The following is a 12,777-nucleotide window of genomic DNA, read 5'->3' as shown; positions in this document are numbered from 1 at the left end:
GGAGGTTTCTAGAACATTTATCCATTCCCTGATTAGGAATTAAATAATGAAGATGCAGAAGGTCAGAAGGGAAGGAACAGATGAAACATGAGTCCAGCCATCAATTTTGGTTTTAAATCTTTTCTTACTTTGAAGCCTGTGACGTAGAAAAAGGAAAAGCTTAGACATGAAAAAACGTTCAATTCGAATTATTTCCTGGACACGAAGGGAAAACAACACTAGACTATTTGTACACAAACAACTTTGAGGCATTTTGCTTTTAATTTGCATACAATTTCTTAAAGTGAAATCCACATGAAGAAGGGTGAGATACAACAGAACCCATTTATCGTTTCACAAGTTAACAGCACAAAGTAAACATCTGCCTTCCTTATTAACTAACCTTCATCCCCTACCCCAGTTTGTCGCTTCCTGCTGCAAGTTTCCATGCCAAACAAGCGCACGGACTAGTTCCAAACTCCACAGATGTGCACATCTGGACTTCAGTGGTACTGCAAATTATAACAGCAAAAATTAATCGAAATAGAAAGCTTTCAGATAAGCTTATGTTCTCTGAATGTTTCCCAGATCAAGACCCAAAGTTCAGAGTAAAAAAACACTCACTGAGCTGTTCAAGTTCAGCTGCTTAGCTGACTGTATTTCCTCTGTGGAGCACATAGCTAAGGAGAAAAAAGAATAATACTTCCTTGTCAGATAAGAGGGAGTATTAAATCTGAAACAGATAGGCCTCAAAACAACTGTGCTGAAATGGACTTTCCAAACACCTTTATCTGGTACACGATTAGAGCATGCTCTTCCCATCCACATTATGATAAAAGATCCTAGCTATGCAATTTCCGCACATAGTTGCATTTGACCAGGATTTTGGCTTCTTTTAAAATGGCAAATACCATTCTGACCAAAATATATTACAACATTCTTATATATACCTACAGTGAAATACTGTCATGGTACTAGGAACAGCATCATCTTTCTTCTTGCTTTGATGAGACTAAATAGGTCAAACACAGCTTGAAAGAGGAGCGGTAACAAATCTGTCTGGAAGATCTATCCAAAAATAGAGATGGGAATGTGAGGCTACCTGAATTAAAAAAAAAAAAAAAAGATAAACCATAAACTGCAAAGAAGCTCGTCCTACCAGCAGCAGCAGAAAATCCCTGTCACCTGGAGCTGTTTTTATTCAGGCCTTAGAAAAATAAAACTAATTTACCTTTCTGCCTAAGATCCTGTGACACTACTCACTGAATTCACTGCCTAGCAGTTGAAAGAAAATAACATCAATTGTGCTGAATTGGAAATGGCAGAACTCAGAACTGCCTGCATCTGATAGTAAGGGTTTGCGTATAGACACAAGCCTACACTTCACAGCACATCTGTCAATGCCAGCAGTTCTATCCGGGATCTAGCTTTTTTTTTTCCCTCTCTCAGTGTAGATTCTCCAACAACTCAACTGAATCTGAAATATTTCAGTACCAGAGAAGAGACTCTGACAAAAAGAAAGTCTTCGTACACACTAATACTTATTAATTCTGTAATCATGTTTCCTATATATTTAACACTAGCGTGACAAAAATTCTTGGTAATTATATGTCATGCAAGTAACTTAAATGAAGAGTTAGCGCTATCTAAACCCATAAACATATCACTAGGAGTTACTTCTGAGTCTACAAGACAAGTATTTCTGCAATATTGACTAGGTGGTTATGCTCATAACATAATAGGCTCAGTTGGAGGTATGTAACAGGTATCTAAAGACAGCACAGCCTTCAGAAGCACTGTAGCAGCAAGACCTTTGACCTAAATAGACTTGACTCTTTTTTCCTTTTTAAAGAGGGTCTGAACAGAGGTACACTGGAAATTGTTGTTAGGAAAAATGGTGGTTCTGTAGTTACTCAAATAGTTCAGCTTTTGTTACTTAAAGTCGCTGTAGTTTGTGTTCTTTCTCTGACAGGATAAAATGTTTTTACTCACTCTACCCATGCTGCTATTGTTTAGGTCACAAAAGAGATATTGAGAACATACAGTACCTTTCTGCAGCTGCTTAGACTGCTGCCATTCCTTCTCTGCAATTCTTTGGTGAGTACATTTTCATCAATTCCAAGTATGAAAATAAACTCCCTAGAGTCCAAACTTTTATTTCTATATTACAAGAAAGGTCTACTTGTAAATCACTTATTCTTTTCTCCTACAATTCCCACAGGTTTCAAAACAAAATAATTACAAATGAAATTACTAGAAGAATACCAGGAGTTGTGATAGTCCTCTGTTGTACTGCGTATTTCCCTTTTTTAACTAGCATACATTCTAACAGAAATCCCACAGTACAACCCAGATAATTTAAACTAGAAAACAAAACACAAACTACTCAGTCCAATGTGAGAGCATGTGTATGTGTGTATAATACTGTAAAAGTAGTCACACATTAGAGGTATATAATTGGAACAGCATTTTCCTTCATGAACCTGCTATTATTGAGGCAGTGACAAGGTTTCCATTTCTTTGTTTTCTGCACTCTTTAAAGAATGGCCATTGCCACGTTTTGTGAACCATAATACTGTACAAGCAGAAGCTTGTTGTTGCCAGGTAAGGAGTAATAATACTAGTGCAAACAGGTGCAGAGAATTCCTCCAGTTTTGGGATGAGCTAGTTATATAACAGACAGGCCAGGCATGTTCTTCAAAACCACACTTGTGCATCTTTTCCCACTCAGACATACGTCCTTTTCTGTCTTGGTCTTCTTATTACAAGGGTGGGTGCGGGAGAGCCACCAGCTCATGTGGGTATTTATCACAGGCATGATTTCTTGACTGTTTTCCTACTAATATTATGAACGTTTTATATCAAGTCAAGGAACGATAAATGTGTCAAGCATCAAGAAAGTGACAATAATACTGATTTAAAATATTCAGTAAAAAGAGAAAGATTCTCTTCTGAGATGTAAGTCCAGGAAGGAACAGGAATGAGCTTAATACTGTACCATTACTTGATCATCACAGAATGCACTTCCAGATGACAAAGAACAAGTGGTTATTGCTCTCTGTTCATCCAAAGCTGTGATAGACAGTTTATTTAGGTAAGTGCTTGACAGACCAGAATGTTGTCAGACCAGTTCTCACTATACTGTCCCCCCTTAGCTTATTTCTTTAAAAGGAAATATTTTTTAAAAAGGAATAAAGGAAAAAAGGCAAGAAGACAATCTCAGCAGGCTAACCCTCATCTTCTCTCAGCTCTGTGGGGAGAAATTTGTATTGCTGTTGGCGGATCTGAGCAAGCTTTTTCCTTGCCTCTTCCAGCTCTCTTTCCTTCTTCAGCATTTCTTCTTGGGCAGCAATGATCTAGGAAAATTACGACAGAAATGAATACAGTCTGTAAACCATCTTTTCTATGACACTAATTTCACAATGGCTGTAAGCATTTTCCAGAGGTGTTTCAATGATTTCAGTAGGAACTGCTCAAACGTTTTCCAGGTTCCAACAAGAACAGTACTTCATTCACACTTGTTTCTTATCAAGAACTTAAAAAGACAAATCTTCCAGCATAGTTTTACCATACACCCATGTTGGATTTTACAGTGCTATGCTTTCCCCAGCACTGAGTGAGGGGTTTGCAAAAACTGGATGTTTGTTTTTCCAGGTATTGATATATTTTAAGATGCAGAAAAGTACTAAGAAAAGACAGTACCATGGGCACAAAGAAACAAGTTTCAGTGCATTTTAAATGGTAACCACAGTACACGCTGATCCAAATTCACAACATCAAATCCAGAAGCTTGTATAACCTCAGACCCTTAGAACCCATTTTCTCATATTTATTAAGGTTAGGGTAATGAAATTTAATCACATCTCTTACTGTCTTTGTCTTTGATGATGACACATATACTAAACTGGTGTTCCACTAAGACTATGGGATATTTCAAATGCCTTATAGAGGTTAGAAAAAAACCATTAATTAATTAGGAAAAAGAAACATATTGTACTATTGTAGCTACCTTTATGGTAAAAGCTCAATGAAGAGATGCAGTCATGCTATATTATTTCACTTTGCTGTTGTGTCAGTGGTTACCTAACAGTGAAGCATCAAGCAACTCACACATTTCTAGGTAGCTTTGTCTAGTCTGCAATACAGCATGTGGACACTGTAACACTACATTGCTTCTCCATTAGACAGTTTTTTCTCTGCTATAGTTTTTCGTGATTGTACCAACCTGAGCAATGCCACCCACAAACTTTGTTTTGACTACAACGTCATCATCTTCTGCCTTTCCAAATGCTGCTTTTTGGGCTGCCCTGACAAGATTGTCTGATGCCCGCTTGACAGCATTCCCTGCAGCCTTGGGAAAAGACAAAAGAAATTTGGTATTAACAAAAATGTGTAATTGTAACATCAGTTCTTCTAAGCACCGAAACTAAAACATCTTCGCTTGACGATGCAAGAAGCTGGTTGGTATTTTTTTGTTTCTTTCCATGAAAAGCAAATTAATCTTCAAAAATCAGTGCTCTGGTCAAAATCAATTTTCCTTAATAGAGCTAAAAGATGGAGCTGCACGTGGAAGCATAAATGAGACCTTCCATATAGCACTGGCAGTTCTTTACACTTGTCCAGAAGGAACAAGTTACCAAGGATCCTGTAGTAACAGGCCAAATCAGCATTCACAGGAAATGCAGTTCAAATGTCTGCTCACAAACCTTGCCGCTGTTTGTAGTGGAAAGGAAAGGAAAAAGTAATAAACTCAAACCTAACCTACTGACTAGACTGTGTGAAAACATTTGTGCTGAGGGCAAAGCCAGCTGAAAAATCACAGTAGATCTGGCAAATCCACCAGTAAAAAATACCTGATAGATATCAACTAAATGGTTTAGCTATGATAAAGGACCCTATTTCCAAGCACAAGCTGCTTTTCTTTCATTATTCATTTTGGGACAAATGCAACACTTGGTTAAGTGGCAAAGTTTAATTTCAGTCAGTGCTTAAAGTTCTTTCCACATTCCCTCCCAACTTTTCACATTCCATGTCTATTTAATAGTGTTTGCCTACACTACTATAGGTACCTGTAGCCTCCTCATGGCTTCAGAGTCATGATCAGCCTTCACTTTGCAAGCCACAAGCAACTGTGCTGTTGAAGCTGCAACTTGTTTTGCAGACGAGATGAGCTTTTCCTCACTAGCGTGGCCTTGTACTGAAGCATTAGCTGCTTCACAAAGATTGCTGGTTGCAGCTGCCACCATTCGGGCCTAGGAGCGAGAAAAGGAAGTCACTATGTATTGTCACGGGATATAGTTCCATCAGAGAAGGTGCTAGTTTCACTGATAGTTTTAAGTCCAACACAAAAGAGAAGTAGTTACTCACAGCGGAAATAAGTCCCTGAGACCACTGTCCATCATCAGCTGCATTTGCAGGGATTGCTCCAACCTGGAAAAACAGATGACTTGCAGCAAAACAGAAAACACAACTGTTGTGTCTTAGATTACAGCATGCAACAAATAGTGGAAAAAGGAGAACACCTGCAGCTGTGACTGTGCACAGTACACAAAGTCCACCTGAAAGTTAGTCAGCAAGCATGCTTTCAGCTTGAATTGTCCCACCCTTGAATCACATTTAGAAACCCCAGAGCAGTATCTGTTGCAGTGGAAACTTTGCCATAAGCAACACAGTGGATCACAATTACTTGACCTTTTGTCTCTACCAGACATTTAGGTTTACACCATATCTGAATCTGTTCTGATTCTGGCATTAGGAAAGGTACAAAACAGAAAGCTCCACATGGATGCTCTATAACTGCCTTCATGCTTAATAATGATATTTGAGGAAAGGATCCTATTTTTCTTCTCAGTATATCCATGGCATCAGCAGAACTGGTAACAATCAAGAAACAAACAATTTTCTTTCCACTTCAGGTGAAATAAAAAATTTCCTACCATCAAGTAACGTGACTATTAGAATAGTAAATGACACCTTTCCTCTAACAGATAGATTAAAGTGATGTTTGTTTTTAAGCAGTTTCCATTAATCACTCACAAGCTCCTTTCCTTCTGTATTAACATGGAACAGTTAAGAGACCAAATTCCATTCTGATGCTTTCCCTGTTGCAACTTGACCTTTCTACCCACCTTTCCCTGTGCCACCAGTTCTCTCTGCGCTGCTGAAGCTGACTTCACAAGGGCGCTGGTAGCAGCTGCAATGGATTTAGCTGCTTCCAAGATCTGTTCTTCAAAATCCAGAGTCTCATCTGCTTGCTATAACCAAGAAAAAAACGTCACACATTATCCACAAGACAAAAGTTGCATTTTCAAGATCAAGGACATACGCAAGTGATGACAAACTTCTGAAACACAGGAATAGATTCAAAATGAGGTACATCATTTTCTGCAAAGGAAACGCATGGTCTACAGCTAAGAATTAACATGAGCGAACTTAAATACTAAGTTGCAGCCGTGGCTGATCCATGCGAAGCTGAATATCACACAAGATAAATCAAGAACTGTCTTCTTTCTAATAAATGACATTCCACTGGGCATACTCAAAACTACATTCAGAAAAGTCTGAAATTGTTGCCTTTCCATATCAAAGTTATCTTTATAGAGCTACAGTACTGGCGTCCAGAATTACTAAATTAGATGGGATGTTTTCTAAACACCTAAAGACATAAGACGTTAAAAAAGAACAGCAGTAGGTATATGTTGTCTTGTACACCTGTACTAAAAAATGTAACAGGCATCAAGCGAGTGAATGTGTTCAGCAGCTTTGCTAAGAGCTGTTATTACACAGAGCAGCAGTCTGGTTCAGTCCTCTTGAAGATACCGAGTTCCAAAGGTCTGTCTGGAATGCTTAAATCATCCAAACATATCTTTCCACAAGCATGTGTAAATGCATTAAATCTTCCTAATGAGGTTTCTAACTTGCTAAAGGCAAATCTGATGCCTCATAAAACAACTCACTTGACTTTCTAGCCATTTAGGCACATACTAAAATCGTCAATCCATTTAAGCATGCATACTAGTTTCTCCGGTTGCTACTGTCTGATTAGTACATCAGATAGTCTTTTATTAAAATAATATAATTAATTACAAAATAGCTCAATCCTACAGCATTTCACATTACTGCTACCATGCAAACTAAAACAAATACTGGAGATGAAACCTGTAGTGTCCATGGACAGCAAGAATCTTAACCATCTGAAAATTAGACACTGACGCACAGATGAAATTGCCTGGCACTTCTAATTATTTCTTATAAGGAAGAGCCACCTAGCGCAAAGACAAAGATCCATCTCACTGCTGGGCTCATGGCATCAGCTGAAGAGCACGTCTTCGTAAAATGAATAGCTCACATTCCATCGACATTTTTAGCTCTGCTTGCAAATGTAACATCACAACCACTATCATATCTAAATAGTGATCACACTGAGCTTCTCAAACCTCCAATTCCTACATTTCCTGCCATTGCACAACTCCTTTTACTTACGGAAAAAAAGGGAAAAAAAAATCTATTCACATTTGATCCACCATGTAAAGAATTTATTTTTGAACTGGCTTTAAGTGTACTCAAACTGTAGCACTTTGGATGAGTTGTCATTTTCTACGCCTTATTTTCTAGCCCTTCCCTTTAGCTATTCCTTCAGCATTTTCAAGTATGACATCTAAGGGCTGGACATGTATATCTGAGATGGAGTAGAGAGAATGCTTAGTCAGCGCCAGGGGGTAAGTTTACCTTCCTGTACCTACCTAATAACGTTCCTCAGCTACAGGAACATGGAAGAAGTGCAAAACTGAGCACACAGTAAAGTGATCTACAAGAAATGTCATTTTTTTTGCTTATTCTCATTAATAAAGACTGTGTCATAGCAGGTTCATGCTCATCAATAGAGCTGTCACAGCTTGTGTCACTTCACAGCCTTCGCAAAATCACAAACAATGATGCAATAGCAGAAAAATTCACACTAAGATTTAGAGTTACTTTAGAAAGCTATTTCAAAATCAGATGTGAGAGACCAGTGATTAACATTTCCTTCTTCAGTTAGCACTGAAAAAGACAGCACTGCTTCCTCCATAAGCTTAAACTAACAAGCTATTACTGATGATGTATGGGTGTAAGTGGATTGGAAGATGAGGTCACCAGAACAGACAAGCCAAAACTGTTACACTAGCTACAAAGTCTGCAGTATAAAAATGTTGATTATGCCATTAAAAAGGATTTAATTTGTTTCTGTACTTTCTTTTGACCAGTCTTATACAGAATCTCCTTTATTAGGGGTGACATAAATAAAGTCAGGGTTAATAGGAGAAGAAATAAACCCCAATGTCACTGCTAAACATTAGAAAAAAATTACAAAAGACAAACCATATTCTTTTGAAGCAGCTCTCACCTTCTATTCCATAAAGAGGAAACCTATATGGATAAGTTAGTGCACTGAGCCATGAAAACCAGAATAACCATTTCAGAGAAGGTCAGCTCTTGGTGTAGCTGCTGCTTGCTACCATAAAAGGCTCTGCACAGCTTATAAGCCTCTCGAAGAGCAGATCTACTGATTGAGGAGCACTTTGTGGATGTATTTAAAATCAGATTTGATTATGAGTCTACAAGAAGTCTTCTAAACCTGCTTGACAGTGAATGTACTCCTTCATATTGCCTTCTACTATGTTAAAACCCCCGGAGACAGGGCAGGACACTATAGGAATATGTTTGATATATAGTTGGATTAAATAACAACCTAATATATCAAACATATCACACAGAGTCCTGCAGAAAAAATCCAGATTTGATTCATCTTGGGGAAAAAAAGGACCAACTGCTGAAAGCCAGCAGCAGGGAACTCTTATGGACTACTAAAGACTCCTGTGCTTGAAGGTATATGCCTACATGGAAGCATAAAGAGCATACCAACAGAACAGTGTACATACTGCAATGCTCTCTGCTGTTGTATCTCGACTACAGCACCACTTTCCTCACTGTTCTTTTCTCAGTATTAACAAAGCATGCTGTTTTAGTTACATAATATTATTTTCTTTTTCTGCAAAACATTAGAAATTTTGGGAGGCTGTTGTTTTACAGCCAGGGCCACATTTACAGAATGAGGGACAATTGGTGGAAAAATACTAGGAGGGAACAAGGAAAAAAAATAGTGAAAAAATATAAAAGTACCAAAAAATTTAAGTCAGTGGAACAAATTAGAATGGAAAACCCTACCTTCAACCACTGAAGTTCTCTTTAGAGATAACAGACAAACTGGAAAAAACAAAGATGAAAATTTCAAGTCTACAAGAAGCTCACCCACAAATAGAGAATCAGCCACCAATTAACAGTGAAGAAGAAGATGGTGGGTTTCCTGCAGGCAGGTTATTCTAAAATAATCAACAAAGGACTTAAGCTTACTTAATGATGGCTGTTACTGACCAAAGGAAGATACAGGACTAGCTGCACCAGCTATCTGTTCCATTGGAGAAGGGAGCTACTACTGCTGCATTTCATGTACTAAGTGTAAGTAAAATCTATTCTATCAACCCTATTATCCAGCCCAGGTATTCACACTACAATACCATGTTTGTTATCAAAGACTCAAGCATTAGAAAGACAGAGGCTGTTCAACGCAGGCAATCCTGCTCTCAGAAGACACCAGATAACACTGGTCTTGTCCAAAATTTCAACAGGAAAACTGCTGTTTGAGCCATTCTGCAATCTTCTTATACCTTTGATGTACATTACAATTCATCTTGCAAAAGAGATTAAACATCAAAGTACAAACTGGAAGTGCTGTTAAACTTTCAAATTATGCAAAGAGTTGAATATGAATTTTACTCTATGAAAATGACACATAAGCAGACCAATAAATCACAGAGAGGCTGGATGCTCAAATTAACATGTTAAATGAGGAGCAGGTGTGGGATCTGTATTCACCAGAAAATTACAATGACCCTGGAGTGGCTTAGATGTTGGAAAGAAACTGCTCCATGGTAACCAGGCAACACACATATGCCATTGTGCAGTCAGTGTATAGAAAAGGTGATGGAGGACTCTTCCTCTCCTCCAACTCAGCCTGTGTCCTCTGCTCTGCAGAATCTCATTATAAGGAACCATTTTTCCTTTATAAACAAAATGGATGCATTTGTTAAAAAAATGCAGGACAAAGAGCGCTTCTTTTTCATGAGCTAATTTATTCCTGTAACCAAATGGGAAAAAAAAGGTCCTCAAAGAGTGAAGCTACCAAGAGAGCTATTTCATCTGATGATCCTGAATGGCAGAACACCACTCTGTGCTGAAAGCAAAAATTCAGAACAATTTGTGAAGGCCTGCTTTTTAGAAAGATTTTTCATTAGCCTTAGAAAAGAGTTTTGTACCTACAAAGCAGTTTAAGCAGGAAAGCAGACACGGTACTTCCTGAATTAAATTACAAAGCTAAAGCATAATTTCATTTTAAAGATAGATTTATATGCAACAGTTATTTCTTCTAATGCCTGTCTCTTATTCCACATAGGCAAAAAGTAACAATTCTTGGCGATCCGATCACGTGGACCATGGAAACAGACAGAAGTAACAGCTGTGTCATACATTCCCACTGTGTCACTCATGAAGAGAGTTGACTTTATTTCATGTTATGTATTCAGATAGGTTTGAAACTACCTGGCAAAATGCAACACTACCTGCTTTTATAGAGAACTGCAATTCATTTTCCTTCATGAAAATTGAAGAAAAAGGGTCATACAGCATATCTGACTTGATACCAAAGTACTTACTCTTTTAGCACGGAATAAAACGTTATGCTTTTAAACAGAAAATCCTGAAGCTCTTGCATTCCACTCAATCCTTTCTATGTTATCACTGCTGCTTTCTCCCACTATACTGCGTGTGTTCAGATGAGAACAAAAGCTCCTCACAGGGGTGCAAGTGAGAATGACTTTTCACAACAGTAAAATAAGTTTGGAAACAGAAAGCTAAATAACCAATAGTAATTAAACTGCAACACAAACATTTCTAACCCTTGGCTTTTCTTTCTTTGCTTGCTCATGTCTTGTACTTGCTCCCCAAAAAGCATCTTTTCAACCTTTTCATTCAGAGTAAGTCCTACCTAGAGCAGCATCCAGTGGCACTGAGACAGACGCCAATTGTTTATGCCATTGTCACGACCAGTGACAAACAGCAAGCCACCATATAGGCTATACGCATCATCTCCCTTATTACCTTCAAAGAAACAATTGGGACAGACACTCACCTTTGGCTTGGCTCTTGGTTTCAGCTGCTCTAACTTCTTTGCTGCAGCTTCAATTGATGCTGCAGCTCCCAGTAGCTCTGTCTCTGCAATGACTGTTGGGTCTTCTGGATCCACCCACTCTGTCCCTGAAATTAATGGAAAGGAAGACAATAACTTCAGTGCCACTGTGAGCTGCCATTCAAACAGGGTGATTTACAATCACAATTCAAGTGTCAAACACAGAACACATTCCGTAGAAAGCTCCTTTTAATAACACAATGGAACAAAATGCTACAACTTATGCTGAGTGTAATATTGTTTAAAAAAAAGGTATTTAGCAGGAATATTCTGTTATGAAAATAATTTAAGAACCGCATAATCAAAGCAGCTGGGAACAGAACTATCACTCAGCTTCCAGTTATCTGGGCTCTTACTAAGTCCTTGACTTAGTACAGTGAGGTACAGTGAGAAATCTAAGAGAGTGGTAAAGATGACGTTACAGACAACAGCCAGTCAGGCACAGCACTCTTCATAGTCTCTTTGGCACTGGATAGAGATGAAGCTAGTAGTGAATGATGAAAGCATGGGTTTTGGCACTAACGCATTGTAGAACGGGCCAATAGCAGATTCTGTAACACATTCAAAGTTCATCTTTGCTGTTGTTGAGTTTTTAAGCATTAATTTTAGCTAAAAGAAATTCTGCAGGCCTACAAAGTGAAAGCTTGGCTGGAGACCACCTTAAATATTTGCAAATTCTCAGTTCTTACTTTCACTTTCATATTATTATTCTCCAAAGACAAGATATAGAAAGCATCCATGTTCTTCACTGAGGGAAGCAATGAAACAGTCAAAAGTAACATCAGCTTGGGGGAAGAGAAAGAAAGCAGAAAGAAAACTTCTGAGTTCTGAAACAGCAGGAGGAGAAAGTGGCATCGCAGGCCGTCCAGTAGATACTGGCACTTTGCGTCAAGAATAACATAACCCGTTTCTGATTCATCAAAAATTAAACAAATATACAAAAACACTTGAATGCTTATGGGTTCACATTGAGTATAAAATAAGGCACTTTCTGCCTTATTGATGATTGAATCACAGGGGACTACAAAATGACCTATTCTGATTTATGATGTGCTGGGAGAAGTTTAAAATACATGGCTTTGTAATCTGGAGAGCTACGTCTCATGTTGCTAGTACTCTCTCTCTAACCCCCCTGCTCCTCCCTCTCTATATGTACATACACAAATATAAATACACACACATACATAATATAAAACACCAGAACATTACCTGAGAAAATTTCTCTGCTCAGTTGGTGTACAACATGAAGGAATTATTTATTAAACGCTAACTTTGGCCACAAAAGCAGGGGAGAAATGGGATATTTTGTTAGAGGCAGCATGCAGAAATACAGACAAATCCAAAATCACAAAACACAGGAATTCCTCTCAAAAAGGAAAACAACCCCAAAACCAAAACTAACCAACCAAAAAGGTATTTAACAAAGGTGAGTTAGGACATAATTCTATCATGTGCCATTAAAAGTTACCTAGGAATGGTCAAAACAGATTTTACTTTAAATGAAGAACTTCTGAGGT

The 12,777-nt window shown here is 38.2% G+C and overlaps 1 protein-coding gene across 1 annotated transcript in view; it reads right to left on the bottom strand.

Annotated features, from left to right (window-relative positions):
* Positions 1 to 229: 229 nt before the first annotated feature.
* Positions 230 to 12,777, bottom strand: part of TLN2 (talin 2) — a 130,775-nt gene continuing 118,227 nt past the window's right edge. The window contains exons 53-58 of the mRNA XM_072345181.1: positions 11,204 to 11,328; positions 6,108 to 6,233; positions 5,347 to 5,409; positions 5,049 to 5,231; positions 4,205 to 4,330; positions 230 to 3,335 (exon numbers count right to left, since the gene is read on the bottom strand). Of these exons, the coding sequence (XP_072201282.1) occupies positions 3,207 to 3,335; positions 4,205 to 4,330; positions 5,049 to 5,231; positions 5,347 to 5,409; positions 6,108 to 6,233; positions 11,204 to 11,328 (752 nt within the window). The 3' untranslated portion in view covers positions 230 to 3,206. The remainder of the gene's footprint in view (positions 3,336 to 4,204; positions 4,331 to 5,048; positions 5,232 to 5,346; positions 5,410 to 6,107; positions 6,234 to 11,203; positions 11,329 to 12,777) is intronic.

The sequence above is a fragment of the Excalfactoria chinensis genome, chromosome 10, assembly GCF_039878825.1.
Source record: "Excalfactoria chinensis isolate bCotChi1 chromosome 10, bCotChi1.hap2, whole genome shotgun sequence".
NCBI classification, from domain to species: Eukaryota; Metazoa; Chordata; class Aves; order Galliformes; family Phasianidae; genus Excalfactoria; species Excalfactoria chinensis.
The sequence above is the reverse complement of the archived record's forward strand: the minus strand, read 5'-3'. Positions and strand labels throughout refer to the sequence as shown.